Source organism: Drosophila innubila, chromosome X, assembly GCF_004354385.1.
Source record: "Drosophila innubila isolate TH190305 chromosome X, UK_Dinn_1.0, whole genome shotgun sequence".
In the NCBI taxonomy this organism is placed as follows: Eukaryota; Metazoa; Arthropoda; class Insecta; order Diptera; family Drosophilidae; genus Drosophila; species Drosophila innubila.
In genome coordinates, this window is record NC_047626.1 from 10,101,672 (window position 1) to 10,118,569 (window position 16,898).

The window sequence follows — 16,898 nt, forward strand, 5'->3', positions numbered from 1 at the left end:
TGTTTGTCTGCCAGCTTTTTGCTTTTTTGACTTGAAATATTTCAACGTTTCATGCCTAATGATTTTCTGCAATTTTAAACAAGTCAATTATGAGCCGCAAATTAATGTTAGCACGCGGGGCCGCCAAAAGATTCAATTAGAAATACAGCAGAGAAATGAAAAAAAAAATGTAGCAAAAGCAACAGAAGTGTAACAGCTGCGCTTAACGGTTATCGGTTCGAATTGACAATAGAGTTGTCAACGATAGACAACGATATAATTGTCGCCAGTTGGCAGCCCCCGTCCAGAGTGGTTAACAGCTGATGCACAGCAGGCAACCAACAGTCAAGTTGACAGCTTGGTCACACAGAACCAGAGAGAACAGAGAACGAACGCGGAATCAAAATCGAAACGAAATAAATAATAATTTAAATTTAAAAGTAGTGCTAAATTGAAGTCGTGTGGTATGGGCGTACAACTTGCACGTCGTTCCTTTTTAAATACGAAATACTAACGTGTATTTACGTTTATCCTCGTTGTTTTTTTTTTCTTTTGGTCAATTCAATTCACCTACATCTACAAAATAGAGAAGAGTATATGAAAAGTGTCAAACAATAATATCAAAGCAGCGACCGATTGGACACTAACTCTGTTTTGTTTTTTGGGGAACTCACCAGCCCAGCCGGATAGGGGTGGGGGGATGCCAACATCAAATAAAAACAAAAACAAACTTGCTGCGTGCATTACAATAATAATTGCAAAACGTTAAATAAGATTGCACAAAAACGCTCAAATCGACAAATTGAGTGGAGGTTGGTCGTTTACCCGATACCCAAACCCAAATAGCCAGCATTAAACAAAACCAGGGTATAAAACACAGTGTAACAACAACAAAAAAACACAACAATAACAACAAAGGTTCTGCTATCGACATATCGCTTGTTATGGTGTCTCTCGTTCTCGCATAATTCGTCGTATCTGAGATTTGGCGGGGGTGTTAGTGTTGGGCAGCGCGTGCTCAAAAAACTGGCATATAACAACATTTCCGCATTTTAAACATCAACAATAGCACTAGCAGCGAGAGCAACTAAATCAACAACAGCAGCAGCAGCAACAACAAAAACACGTTGCTGTTGACAGCGGCAGCGACGCAGCAGCGCCGGTCAGCGTGTGAACAACAACAACAGGGAGCGAGCGCCAAGGACAACGCTAGTGAAAAGGAACATATGTACATGCATACATAAGCACACACAAACCCACTCACACACACACACACACATGGACGTCCTGGAACTGCTCCGTGCGAGCGCCAACGGTGGTTACAACACAATATTCTCAGATGCTTGGTTTCAATATGTCTCCAAGCAAATCGCAACTACGGTAAGTGTCCAGGCTACACACACACACATGCAAACATACATACAGCCATAGTAACAAAACTGAAATGCAAAGCAACTCAACAAACACACACGTACACACTGATTGTGTTTTTCTTTGTTTGGGGGCTCGTCGTGACTCATTAAAAATATAATAATCAAAGCACTCGACGTTAAAGTCGTCGTCGTGTGCGAATGAGATCAAACGATATTAGTGGGTTAATCGCAGGATTGTTGATTGCTGGTTTGCGTCTTTGCTAAACGATATGTTTTGAACTGATCGATAGTTGTTGCGCTCGCTCGCTCTCTCTCTCTCTCATTGCTTTTGTTTTTGGTCTATGCTATCACATGGTCAATGTGTTTGTGTGTGTGTGTGTGCTTAGCGTTTTGTTGTTGCTTTGCACACACTTCCGTCAACATTTGTGCGCTGTGTTTTATGTTTTGATTTGCAGACAATAGAAAAAAGGCAACTTACATAAACAAACGCACACGCACATATGTTTGTACTGTATGTATGTATGTTTGCATGTTTGTCTTATCGTTTGGGTTTGGAGATAATAGTTTAACTCCTCTGACCCCGAAAGGCGCATCAACAGTGCTTAAGCTACAACTGATTTAACTGATTACAGACAATTACAGGCATTGCGAAAGAAAGAGAACCTCTTTGCTCTTCACACACTGTAATCATAGTCACATAAAGCACGTGCAGAAATTCCTCTCTTCGCCCTCCCACTTGCTTTTCCCCTTATTCTCTACCTCTTTATGCTCGCAAATCAGTTTACCATAATTCAATTAACCCCTTGGGGCCAATTCAATTGAAAATCGCGGGCGACTTGTGACTTGTTGCCAAGCGTTGATCCGCATAAAAAAAAAGCAAGAAAAGAAAAACTAAACTGATCGCAGGTGCGTGCGCATACAGTATGTCAAGTAACTGTTCTAACAAAAAAAAAAAAAATTTAGTCTTTATTAAAAATAATAGTAAAAAAATATTTATATAATATTTGACTAACTGTATACACACACATATGCATGTCTAAGCATACTTAGAAATTGAAGTTATGCGGAAAATTATTTTATTTATCGTGACGCGACAACAACAATAACATCATCGACAATTTCAATCAAACTGAAATAAGACATTCGCAAATTCAATCATTGCTTGCTTTTGTGTTTTTCTTGCGTTTACGTTTCCAATTTGAACTATTTTGTTGTTTTGTTTTTGCATTGGTTGTGTTTTTATTTTTCTGACGCTGCTTAAGTTGTTTTGATTCATATTCGCCGCACTCACTGAAACCTGTTACAGAAATAAACCATAAACAAATAGCAACAACAACAGCAACAAAACTGCAGCAATTCTGCATCGACGGCCAATGTCAAAGGCAAATACGGAAGAGGAGAGAAAAGAAGAGACAGCGCAACAACAACAAGTGTTGGCAGCGTTGTCAACGTCAACGTCAAAATTAACATTAACATTGCATGCAAAGCACAAGAGAATGAGCAAGATTGCGAGAAAGAGCGAACTGATTGTGAGTGAGTCTGTTAATGCGCTCTCACATGTGCACACACACATGCATAGCTAACAGACACGTGTATTTGACATGAGGGCGAGTGAGATAGACATAAAATAGAGAGGGCGAGTAAGAGTGTCTGTTAATGCATTTGAATTTGTTTGTTGATCTGCTTTACTTTGTTTTGTTTCAACTTTGTTGTCATTCATTTCGCTGTTCGATTTTTGCAGATGTACTGGTACGGCGCTCTGCTTGTTATCGGCGTGCTCTTCATCGCCTGGTTCCTGTATTTTAAGCGTCTGGCGCGGCTGCGATTGCGCGATGAGATCGCAAGGTCGTTGAGTGCCGTTACCTCAGCATCGGGTGGCGATCATCGTGGCCTGCGGTTTCGCAAGCGCGACAAGATGCTCTTCTACGGCCGTCGCATGCTCCGCAAAATGAAGAACGTGAGCGGACAAATGTACAGCAGTGGCAAGGGCTACAAACGTCGTGCCGTGATGCGTTTCGCACGCCGCATTCTCCAGCTGCAACGTGAGAATCGTCCGCTGGAAATGAAGACGGTGGAACCACCGGCCGAGTACCTGGAGGAGACCATCGAGGGTAGCGAACGTGTCCCTCCCGATGCCCTCTATATGCTCCAGAGCATACGCATCTTTGGCCACTTCGAAAAGCCCATATTCCTAAAACTCTGCAAGCACACACAACTGTTGCAACTCATGGCTGGCGATTATCTGTTCAAGATCACAGATCCCGATGATAGTGTCTATATTGTACAATCGGGCCTAATCAATGTATACATTTGTAATGCCGACGGCAGCACCTTGTCCCTGAAAACGGTGCGTAAGGGGGAATCCGTGACGTCATTGCTCAGCTTTATCGATGTGCTGTCCGGGAATTCCAGCTACTACAAGACCGTCACAGCGAAAGCCATTGAGAAATCCGTTGTCATCCGACTGCCAATGCAGGTGAGTTCATCAAATCAAATTTACAAGTCCAAATTTTTGTCCAATTTTCCATGATTTTTTACAAAAAAATGAAAGGACTCAGAATCAAGTTTAAAGTGTTGTTTTATACTAATTACGATATAAGGACTTGATTAAAAGTGAAAACTTGAGATTTAAAATTTTCAATTTTCGAAATTTCCAAGGGGGGACCCTTAGCATCGAAATCAATATCTAGTAGAATCTAGAATATTTTTTTTTTTTACAAAATTAATAAAATTTGAATGCAAAACAAATTTAATTGCCGAACCTTGTTCAAAATGACATTCCATTTGAAAATCGGTTCACTTTTGACAAAGTTATGGAAGTTTGAAGTTGGTCAGGCTTTGGATCTAGCAACTTTACAAGTCAAAATTTTAGTCCAATTTCCCATGATTTTTTACAAAAAAATGAAGGGACTCAGAATCAAGTTTAAAGTGTTGTTTTATACTAATTACGATATAAGGACTTGATTAAAAGTGAAAACTTGAGATTTAAAATTTTGAATTTTCGAAATTTCCAAGGGGGGACCCTTAGCATCAAAATCAATATCTAGTAGAATCTAGAATATTTTTTTTTTTTTTTTTTTTTTACAAATTTAATAAAATTTGAATGCAAAACAAATTTAATTGCCGAACCTTGTTCAAAATGACATTCCATTTAAAAATCGGTTCACTTTTGACAAAGTTATGGAAGTTTGAAGTTGGTCAGGCTTTGGATCTAGCAACTTTACAAGTCAAAATTTGTGTCCAGTTTGACATGATTTTTTACAAAAAAATGAAGGGACTCAGAATCAAGTTTAAAGTGTTGTTTTATACTAATTACGATATAGGGACTTGATTAAAAGTGAAAACTTAAGATTTAAAATTTTGAATTTTCGAAATTTCCAAGGGGGGACCCTTAGCATCGAAATCAATATCTAGTAGAATCTAGGAATTTTTTTTTTTTTTTTTTTTTACAAATTTAATAAAATTTGAATGCAAAACAAATTTAATTGCCGAACCTTGTTCAAAATGACATTCCATTTAAAAATCGGTTCACTTTTGACAAAGTTATGGAAGTTTGAAGTTGGTTAGGCTTTGGATCTAGCAACTTTACAAGTCAAAATTTGTGTCCAGTTTGACATGATTTTTTACAGAAAAATGAATGGACTCAGAATCAAGTTTAAAGTGTTGTTTTATACTAATTACGATATAGGGACTTGATTAAAAGTGAAAACTTGAGATTTAAAATTTTGAATTTTCGAAATTTCCAAGGGGGGACCCTTAGCATCAAAATCAATATCTAGTAGAATCTAAATATTATTATTTTTTGTATGTGCTTTTAAATTTTTATTTCATCAATTTATTAATCTGATCAACAAAAAAAAGAGTAATTTTTAATTGTTCAACCAACATATTATAAATAATAATACTTTTTCCGTATCTATCACAGGCCTTTGAGGAGGTGTTCGAGGAGAATCCGGATGTAATGATACGGGTAATCCAGGTCATCATGATACGCCTACAGCGCGTACTCTTCACAGCCCTACGCAACTATTTGGGTCTCAATGCGGAGCTTGTGCAGAATCATATGAGGACAAAGGGGAGCACAATGCCCGGAACAGGAGCTGGTACGGCGGTAATGTCGCAATCATCACAGTCATCACGTCCGCAGCCGTCATCACGTCAAATCCCATCGCCGTTGTCGCGTCATTCGCGGGAGGAGCATACACTGTCCGATCCGGATCCGAATCCCAATGCGAATGCTCTTCTCTTTGCCGAGGTGCATGGCGATGCACCCTACATTGATTTGTATCATCAGCAACAACAAACGAGTGCCGCTTCCGTTAATCAAACGTCAACGCGTCGCAGCTCAGCGACGCATGCGACGAGCATTGGTATTGAATCGCCCAGTTCCAATATCAATCCCGGCATCACATCCATTGATCAGCGACTGGTTCAGTCTTCCGCTGTGGAAAGTCTGCGCCGTGAATTGGGTCTCAGCGAGGAGGATGCCCACATCATTGAGCCATTTGTCGAGGTGCGTGAACTGGAACCGAATGTCACACTCATCACCGAAGGCAATGCCGATGATGTTTGCGTGTGGTTCGTCATGACCGGCACCTTGGCCGTCTACCAGAGCAATGCGGATGCCACACGTGCCACATCCGTTAAGCAGGACAGTCGAAATGATATGCTCATACATTTTGTGCATCCCGGCGAAATTGTCGGCGGACTGGCCATGTTAACCGGCGAGGCCAGTGCCTATACCATTAAGGCTCGGAACAACACTCGCATTGCGTTTATACGCCGTGCCGCCATCTATCAGTGAGTAATTTTCATTTTAAAACCATTTCCTGGTACAACTTTTCATGTTTCCAATATAAGAGTTCAGAGTCTATATACATACTGTATACATTAGAGTGGATCAAAATAGTAATATATGGTAAATTCTAAGAAGAATTGCCCAAGAAACCATGGGACTATAATCAATATCAAGTTTCCACTTTTTACGGAGAAGTTATTCGTGTTTCTTATATGTTAGTTGGAACTTAGCTAAAAAAAAAAAAATAAAAAAAAAAAAAAACAGATAGAGGCCGATATTTTTTTTTTTATAAATTTAGAGATAAAAATAAGTTGGCGGTCTTAACTATTTTTTTTTTTAATGGAATTTAAAACAGGCACTTTTGTCAAGACTCTTAGAAAACTCAATAAAAAAGTTCATTTTGCATTAATTTTAAGATTCAATTGAAAAGAGACAGCCAACTTATTCTTAACTTAAATTCATCATATATCGACCTCTATTTGGGTTTGATTTTAGACCCATGGTTTCTTGGGCAATTCTTCTTAGAATTCATCCTAGATTACAATTTTGATAAACGCTTCTTGCATTTTTTTTTTACGCAATACAAATTGTTTATTTTATTTTTATTCTTATTTAACCATATCGGTTAAAATGTTTTGCCTTCCACATTGTCAATTGATATTTCAACTTTAATATGGAATTTAAAGATCTGCAACTTCATTTTTTATTAGTTTTAAATTCTTGCAATGCTTTATGTTTCCTTTTAAAATTGTTTGTTGAAATCTGTTGATAAGATATTTAGATATGAAGCTATTTTTTTATTTTTAAAACCAATGGTTTAAAATTTTTTTTAATAACATCCGCTTTTAATTTTCTTTGCAGAATAATGAGACAGCGTCCACGTATTGTTTTGGATCTGGGCAATGGTGTGGTGCGTCGCCTGTCGCCATTGGTGCGTCAATGTGATTATGCGCTGGATTGGATATTCCTGGAGTCGGGAAGAGCTGTCTATCGACAGGATGAGAGCAGTGATAGCACATATATTGTGTTAAGTGGACGTATGCGTTCGGTGATTACACATCCGGGTGGCAAAAAGGAAATTGTCGGTGAATATGGCAAGGGTGATCTCGTTGGCATTGTGGAAATGATCACGGAAACCTCACGCACCACCACCGTGATGGCGGTGCGTGATTCCGAGTTGGCCAAATTGCCCGAGGGTCTGTTCAATGCGATCAAATTACGTTATCCCATTGTGGTTACGAGGCTAATAAGTTTTCTCAGTCATCGCTTTTTGGGATCAATGCAAACACGGGGCAGTAATACGAGTGGTGCCCCAGTGGAGGCAAATCCCGTAACGCACAAATATTCAACGGTGGCACTGGTTCCCATTACGGATGATGTGCCATTGACGCCATTCACCTACGAGCTCTATCATTCGCTTTGTGCCATTGGTAAGAGCAAGTTGAAGGAAAAGGAGATTTGAAAATATTCGCTTAAATAATGCTCTAATTTTAAACAGGTCCTGTGCTGCGTCTCACCTCGGAGGTGGTACGCAAACAGTTGGGCGTTAATATCTTTGAAACGGCCAACGAATATCGATTGACATCGTGGTTGGCCCAGCAGGAGGATCGCAACATAATCACGTTATATCAGTGCGATAGCTCGTTGAGTCCATGGACACAACGTTGCATGCGTCAGGCGGATGTTGTGCTCATTGTTGGACTCGGCGAACGTTCACATTTGGTGGGCAAATTCGAGCGTGAGATCGATAAGCTGGCAATGCGTACGCAGAAGGAGCTGGTGCTTCTATATCCGGAAACCACAAATGCCAAGCCGGCCAACACACTGAGCTGGCTAAATGCACGTCCCTGGGTGACCAAGCATCATCATGTGCTCTGTGTCAAACGCATCTTTACGCGCAAAAGCCAATATCGCATTGTTTGTATCCAATTTAAGCCATCTCTCTCTCTCTCTCTCTCTCAAGAATATTCACTTATTTGATTTCCCATTTCATTAGAATGATCTCTACAGTCGTGTGCTGCTCTCCGAACCGAATATGCATTCCGATTTCTCGCGTCTAGCCCGCTGGTTAACCGGCAACTCCATTGGATTGGTTCTTGGGGGCGGTGGTGCACGTGGTGCTGCTCACATTGGCATGCTCAAGGCCATACAGGAGGCGGGAATACCCATTGACATGGTCGGCGGTGTCAGCATTGGCGCCTTGATGGGCGCCCTCTGGTGTTCAGAGCGCAACATTACAACCGTTACGCAAAAGGCACGCGAATGGTCAAAAGTATGTCACTTGTCAAAATTATCCTTACAATTAATAAATATGATTTTACCTAGAGTTAGATTAAATCTACTTATAACTAAATACAGAACTTATTTACTAATTATATTTACCTAATTATAATTTGATTATTTAGCATTTGAACTTAGCTTTACAGTCTGTTTCAAATCTACTTATAACTAAATACATATCTTATCTACATTGTTGTGTGTATTGAAGTTTTCACTCACTATAATTTGATTATTTACCGTTTTGACTAAACTTTACTTTACTTACTTACTTACTATTTAAATCAAATTATAACTAAATACTGAGCTTAGTTTTATAAGTTAATTATAAATTAATTTCAGTTGTTTTTTTTCAAAAAACTTTCTTTTGTATTATTAACAATGCATTAAATTATCACTTAAACTAAAAGTTCATGAAATAAAACATACTTTCGTGTAATTGTTGTGTGTTTCAGAAAATGACAAAATGGTTCCTTCAACTATTGGACCTCACCTATCCCATAACATCGATGTTCTCGGGCCGTGAGTTCAACAAGACGATACACGATACCTTTGGGGATGTGAGCATCGAGGATCTGTGGATTCCATATTTTACACTCACCACAGATATAACCGCCAGCTGCCATCGCATTCACACCAACGGTGAGTGACATTTGTTGCGGTTGCTGCTTGTTGCTTCTTATCTCATTTACTCATTTAGCTGCTCGTTATTTAGCATTCTCAATATGATTATTATATTGCTCTCTCTTTAGCTTAAGTTTCTTTCTCTCTCTCCCTCTCTGTTTGTTTCTTATGTTGTGCCATGTGCTTTTATATACATATATTGCTTAATTGCTTTTGGATTGGGATATTTGATTACTATTATTATTTGGCTTGATGTTTGATACTTTTTTTCTGTACGTATTTGTACGACAAACACATACGCACCCACCCACACACCCACACACATGTAATACACGTACTTGTACAACACTCACACAGTCATACATACATAACTTTTTAAGCGCACTTCAGAGAGACAACCAACCACGCACTCATTGAAAGAGACACATTTTCTCTCTTTGATATGTCGCCTTTTTGAGTAGCTCAATTGAGGTGTTTTAAGCTGGTAAACGTGTTGTTGTTGTTGTTCACATTTTATATTGTTCTTTACCGTTGTTGCATTCTGTGGGTTCATCTCTTTGCATCATCTCAGTTTAATGCAGTGTTTTTATTTAGATGTAGATGGAAAGCTTCTGGAACAAGTCTTCTTTTTTCCATTTATTGTTGTCCTCGAGGCTGCTGAAATGTCTGCTGTCGAACATTTTGCAATATTCGTTTTCGTGTGCGTTAATAAATACATAGATACTATGTATGTGTCCTTGTCGTGCGTGCGTGCGTAATTGTGACTTCTTTTTAAAATTAGAATTAAAAAAACCTGCTGCCAATAATACATAATTAATGAAAAATCCCATTGGTCTCTCGCTCGCTCACACTGCTCAAAATCTAAGCTGTTTCTTTCTCTCTTTCCCTCTCTATTTCTCTTTTTCCACACACATAACACACTAAAAACACACACACACACAAACATGCTCGCTCACTTGCCAACTAAACTGTCGCAGGATCTCTGTGGCGTTATGTGCGCTCCTCAATGTCACTCAGCGGCTATATGCCACCACTATGCGATCCACAAGATGGACATCTTCTGCTGGATGGCGGCTATGTAAATAATTTGCCAGGTAAATAGCAAATATTAACTTACAAAAAACTAAATAAGAAATACGATTTACGTATTTAAAATCACACTCGATAATCTTTTTTTTCAATTTAAATTTTCAATTTAGAGCTGTTGATGGCACAATGAGCGCAGAGTGTTGGATAAATTAACTATGACTGTTACTGTAATTGTTATTTGCTGTGTAAACTATCTCGTCCATTTCCCCTCTCCCTCTCCCTTTCCAAAATAATTAATTCTCCTCAATCAGCTGAATGTTGTTGCTGTTGCTATTATTAACAAGTGGCAACGCCATCTTTGTTCGTCAACCATTTTGAAATGGACTGTGGATCGTGGATCTGCAGGCTGCCATTTTGATTCTGTTTCTCACGCTCTCTCACGCACTTATGCATACGTACACATACAACACCAACAACACACACACACTCACAGACAATGACTGAGACTGAGTACAAAGTTTTAGTTAATATTTGATTTATATTACTTTCACATGTGCAATTTAGTTATGTAAATATATACTTTCATACATACAGGCATACATTAACATGTGTATATTTAGCAAACATATTTAGTTGCTCTTGAATTATTTATTTAGTTGAGTATATTTGTATTTGTATGTGAATTATTTAGCAAATAAACAAAACATGAACATGATCATCATTGTAGTTTAGCACATGAGTAAATGAGTTCAAAATGCACTCACATTTACACTCAAACACACAACAACGGCAATATAACTGTGTATTCTTTCTCTCTCTCTTCTCTCTCTCTATCTCTCTCTTTGTCTCTTACACACCCACCCAAACAAACATGTGTGAATCGTATATTTACTCCTCCATCTCTCACTCTTACAAATCTCTGCGTTTTGTCCCCTTCCGTGTGTGTGGTGTCCATTTGTCAGGTCATCTGTGGCGTTATTGTCGCGCCAGCATGTCCATTGCCGGCGTCTTTCCCCCCTTCTGTGACTATCGCGACGGGCATTTGCTGCTCGATGGATGCTATACAAACAATGTACCAGGTAACATATAGTACATACTCAGTTAACAGAAACAGAAAAAGCAATAGAATCCAACACTCTCTTCTCTCTGCTGCTCTCAACGGCCGCTCAGCAGCTTTAAATATTTATCGATATACTCTTTACATTTTGCTAATCATTTACATTTGTATCTGTGTGTCTGTCGTCTGTTTGCTGTCTGTGTGCGTGTACCTTACATTCCACTCTGAATCCACAATTATGACAACAACAACAACTTAGCTGATGTTATGCATAATTTGGGCGCCGCACACATAATTGCCATCGATGTGGGCTCACAGGATGATACGGATCTGACAAATTATGGCGATGACCTTAGTGGCTGGTGGTTGCTCTACAAGAAATGGAATCCCTTCACATCGCCAGTTAAAGTGCCCGATCTGCCGGATATACAATCCCGTCTCGCCTACGTATCCTGCGTGCGTCAACTGGAGGTAAATATATATAATAATATATTATTGCATAAGGTATTCATAGAGTTGAAGGGTATATTATATTCATTACAAAGTATAACGGTACAACAAATCAATTTTGAAACATTTTAAAATTTTGAGATGTCGTTTTATAATAACATCAAAATAAACAGACCTAAAGCAAAAAAAATTTTTTTGAACGAATTAAAAAATTTTTGAATGCAGAATGTATTTAGAGGTCAAAACATGATCAAAATGAAATTCCGATTGTAAATCGGTTCAGTTGTGATCAAGTTATGACAATTTGAAGTTGGTCAGACTGCGGATTTAGCCACTTTACAAGTCCCAATTTTTGTTCAATTTCACTTGATTTTTTACAAAATAATGAAAGGTCTCAGAATCAAGTTTAAAGTGTTGTTTTATACTAATTACGATATAAGGAGTTGATTAAAAGTGAAAACTTGAGATATAAAATTTAAAGTTTTCGAAATTTCAAAGGGGGGACCCTTACCATCGATGTCGAATCTTGGTGCAAAATAATAAAATTTTCTAAATCAACAAAATTTAAATGCAGAATGAATTTAGAGGCCAAATCATGATCAAAATGACATTCGGTTTGAAAATCTATTCAGTTTTGATCAAGTTATGACAGTTGGAAGTTGGTCAACTCTTTGACCTAGCAACTTTACAACAACCGTACCGGTACAAACGTTTCTTTTTTTTTTATTTTAACTTGTCCTAAGAGAAACATTATTATAAATTATGAGATTGTGTATTAAATAAATAGAATACCGAATAATTTATAGTTGGGAACTCGACGATATCTTGTGTTTGTCATAATTTCAATTAATTTTTAACGAAATGCTTACAGGAAGTGAAGAACTCGGACTATTGCGAGTATATACGTCCGCCCATAGATAAGTATAAAACGTTGGCCTTTGGCAGCTTCGATGAGATAAGGGACGTGGGTTATGTCTTTGGCAAGAACTACTTCGACAGCATGGCCAAGGCGGGCCGCTTGGGGCGCTTCAATCAGTGGTTCAACAAGGAGCCACCGAAGCGGGGCAATCACGCCTCCCTCAATGAATACACGTTCATTGATCTGGCGCAGATTGTGTGCAAGTTGCCGGAGACTCATGTGCAACACGTGGCTGACATATTCAGCGAGGATGAGGACTTTGATGGCTACATATCGGAGCCAACGACGCTCAACATGGTAAGCATACAACCAACATCCTTAAAGGGAAATCAAAAATCAAATCGTAGTAAAAATTAACTTGATAAAGCTTAGATATTGTTCTTTTTGGAAACAGAAACAACTGTCAACATAAAAATTAATTTTAACTCTTTTTCATCTACATAAAATTATGAAAAATTGCTTACAATAATTTAAATTTTAATTTAAAAATCATATATTTAAATTTTTTAATAATAATACATTAAAAATATAGAAACTTACCATATTGCAAAAAATTAAAAATAAATATTGAATGACCATACAAAAATATTTAAATATATAAAGAAAATAATACCAAAAATAAAAAATAAATATATTGAATGAGCATACAAAAATACATATATCGAAAAAATCAGAAACAAAACCTAAAATCAAGTAAAAAGTACTACAATAAAATAATTTTCTTGTGTTTTTGTATGTGAATGTTAATTTAATGTTAAGAATTTATTTTTTAATTAAAAATTTAAGTTTGAATATTATTATATTAAGTTTGAAAAAATATAGTTTTTTTTCAATACAAATCGAAACACAATTAATACAATTTTTAAATTATAATCGTTACGATTTCTGAATTTGACTGATTTGTGACTTTCTCTCGTCCTTTCGTTCTCTCGTTCGTGTGGATAGGATCGTCGACGCATCCAGGTGCCGCGTGCGGGCAACTCGCTATCCTTCTCAGAGACTGAAATGGACTCCGATGTGGAGATCGATCTGGAGCTGGAGCGCAAGGTGGACAAGGCCACACAATCGACGCCGCCGACGCCGACAAAACGCAGTGCATTAACGCCGACGCCCAGTCGGACGAATTTGGTGGCGGTGCCATTTAATAATAGCGATTCAGTGTTGAAGCAACTCGACAGGGATCAGGCACAGCAACAGCCACAGGATGAGGATCAGGATCAGGATGAGGAACAAAAGCTGGACGAGACACTGCAACGGGACAGCAACGTGACGTTGCAAGCAGCTGCAGTTATGGCCGAGGCGACAACACAAACAGCGCCTCCTTCCAGCGAGGAAGATGAGCCAAAAACGGCAGCTAAAGGCAAGGACAAAGACAACGCCAAGGACAAGGACAACAAGAACGATAAAAAGAACAAAAAGGATAAAAAGGACAAAGACAAGAAGGCCGAATTGAATGACAACAAATAACGATACCAAAAACTAGCTATAAACTGAAGACGCTATCGTCTGTCTGAGATATATATATTTTTCTTAGCTCGTAGTTACATTGCAGGAGCAGCAAGCAGCCACCGAACTGAAGATACAGCAAAGATGCCAATAAAAGAGGCCAGGAATGAATAATGATGGAAAAGAGAATTGGCAAACAGGCAGACAGGCAGGCAGGCAGGCAGAAAAGGAGTGGGAAGCAAGGGAAAGGAATGGAAAGGAAAGAGGAATGTAACGACCGTCACCACCCGCCCAAAATAAAATCTCCGAAATTATGTAATAATGACTAAAGAATTCGCTATCGTTTAGTTATAAGTGTAAATCAATAATAATAATAATAAGGCTTAGCTTTAGCTAATCCCCACAAATCTAGCTCCTTGAAAAAACTGCAAGCTCAACAGAGAAAGAGGCAGAGAAAGAGAAAGAGAAAAGAGAGAGAGAGAGGGACAGAGAGATAGAAAGAAAAATGCAAAAATAGCTTGCACTTGGACAGACAAAGACACAGACCATGTACATATGAAGAATATATATATGTATGTATATATATATTTACATAGGACTATATATTTTTAATGATCCAATAAACATATACATATATATATAAATATATATATATATATGAAAGTCCATTTACATGCCACATACATAAATAAGTATGAAGTATGTATGTAATGTTTGCCATGCACCACCCCCTCCCTTCTATGGCCCACCCACCCCACCACTCCATTCCACTCCTACAACTAATATAACATCTAAGGAACTTGATAGTAGCCCCAAGAACCCACAACACACGCACACAGAATCACCTATTTAGTTAAAATTATGGAAATTGTTTGTTTTTATGGTCGATTTTTTTAAGATGAACATGCAAATAAATGTAAAACAATTTGAAAGTACAAATCAAAACGTCTACAATTTAATTGTATAGATTATAAAATTGTCTTGACTGTTGTGGCAGTACAATGATCATTCAGTCCGTAAGTGAGTCAGGACAAAGAGTGTTATATATATAAAGATTATAACAATAAAAATTTTAATTAAATATCTAATCTTTAGTTTAGTTCAGCTTTGTTTGCTTAAAAACTAAATTATTACATTTGAATATTTTTGTAATTTTTGTTGGTAATTGGTTTTTAGGGTATTTCTGAGCAAATTTGCATAAGTAAATGAAGATTTGTTAAAATAGTAAATTTAGCTAACTCTTAAAAAAAAAAACATACTTTTAGGCAACAAACAGGAAAGAGATACCGCCAGCAATGAGGGAATGTATTTACAAAACTTGGATATATACGAAATTATAAATCAGAATGTGTTTTCGGATCGGGAGAGTCAAGTTATCAGTCGCGTATTAGGAGTTCATCGATGAGTTCGGCCAGGAAACGCGAATCGATAACTTGTTGAGTTGATTGTGTCCCTGGCATCTGATGCTGATTAAAAGCCAGCCTCAAATTAAATTCATTGGGTAATTCGAGTTGAGCTGAACACGATTCCGATGCCGTTGCGCTTGTTTCATAGATATAAACAAATTCCCCATCCTCCAGAATATGCAAATTATTGATGGTTTGAACTTGTATGTTATAATCAGGATGCAGTTGGCTAACTAAATTAATATTAGCATATTTCGATTTATTGCGCAATCTGGTGGGCATCGACATTGGTATATGCAAGGGATGCATATTCACCTGACGCCCCACAACAAGCAATTCTAATGGCACCTCGGCTTTTCGTTTTTCGCTGGGCGCCATTTTACTCGTCGCCGACTGCGAGTGCGCCTTTGGCTTCGCGACTGCTGCTGCTGCCGCTGCTGCTGACTGCAACTGGGTGTTGCACTTTATGTTAAATGGTTGCTTTTCATTTTTAACAGGTAGCTTCCTTGTTCGTTTGACATCAGCTGCATTTGTTGCCTGCACACAATCTAAGGGTCGACAATATGGCTGCAACCTTGTTGTCATAGCGCTGCCAGATCTCTGTTTTCTGCAGGCATTCAAATTCGCTGCATCCATTTAAATTGTAAAAGCTGCGATTGAAATTTGTTATTTTATATACTGGGTTTTTGGGTTTTCTTTATATGCCAATAGATATTCAATTTGTTTGCACATTAAAATTTTGATTCCGATTGAAAGCAAAAGCTACGCACTGTCTTATTTGGATGCGACTGTGAACATCATATTCGCCCTGAGTGAAATGTCAAATTGCTCTTTATTTTGAATGCTTGGCGGTCCCGTGTCTCTCCCCTCCATCCAAAAAAAAAAAAAATTAAAAAAAAAATGTGGTGGTCAAGATGTACAAATGTACATATGGGCCGGCAAAGAATTGTTCCATTCCGTTCGTTCCGTTATATAATTAAAAAACTCTGATTAAAAGCAACATCGTTTGTTTAAACATCTTGTATTTATTATTCATAAATTGTTTATATTCAATTTATTTAGGGGATTGCGCTTGATGCACATGTGCTATAACCATCGATACATTAAGCCAGTATAATTTGATGTATATATATATATTTATATCTTTATATACGTTAATATACACTATATATATATATTATAATTGTTATTATGTCAACGCAAAACCAAAAATTCGATATATTAAGAGCTAGCGAAAAAAAAATTACTTTCATTTTTTTTCTTCTATATTAAGTATGTAGATGTATGTTATTTATGAATGTATGTATGTATATATCTGCATCTGTTTTCGCTAATCAACTTTGACGATTTTTCTTAAATTTACAAATTGTCGATACGTATGCATATGTATGTATATATTAATGTATACACAAATCTCTATATGATTATTACAATAATTGAAAGTTGAATTGTTTATTTAATAATATTTACAATTACAATGCGCCACAAACACAAAGATCAACAAACAACGAAGAGAACTGAATATATAAATAGAAATATT

General features: G+C 37.6%; 1 protein-coding gene across 4 annotated transcripts; it reads left to right on the plus strand.

Moving 5' to 3' along the window:
* The first annotated feature begins 320 nt into the window (after positions 1 to 320).
* Positions 321 to 14,419, plus strand: LOC117793545 (neuropathy target esterase sws). 4 transcript variants are annotated; one of them, XM_034633884.1, is made up of 12 exons: positions 331 to 1,359; positions 3,094 to 3,828; positions 5,278 to 6,152; positions 7,012 to 7,580; positions 7,649 to 8,067; positions 8,147 to 8,422; positions 8,883 to 9,069; positions 10,029 to 10,145; positions 11,043 to 11,159; positions 11,397 to 11,608; positions 12,459 to 12,803; positions 13,452 to 14,419. In XM_034633884.1, exons 1-12 carry the CDS (start codon positions 1,258 to 1,260, stop codon positions 13,971 to 13,973), a joined length of 4,476 nt encoding a protein of 1,491 aa, XP_034489775.1. In that variant the 5' UTR covers positions 331 to 1,257; the 3' UTR covers positions 13,974 to 14,419. The 4 variants fall into 4 exon arrangements, with proteins under 4 accessions (XP_034489778.1, XP_034489775.1, XP_034489776.1 ...); XM_034633885.1 differs by lacking the exon at positions 11,043 to 11,159; XM_034633886.1 differs by lacking the exon at positions 10,029 to 10,145.
* The last annotated feature ends 2,479 nt before the right edge of the window (positions 14,420 to 16,898 follow it).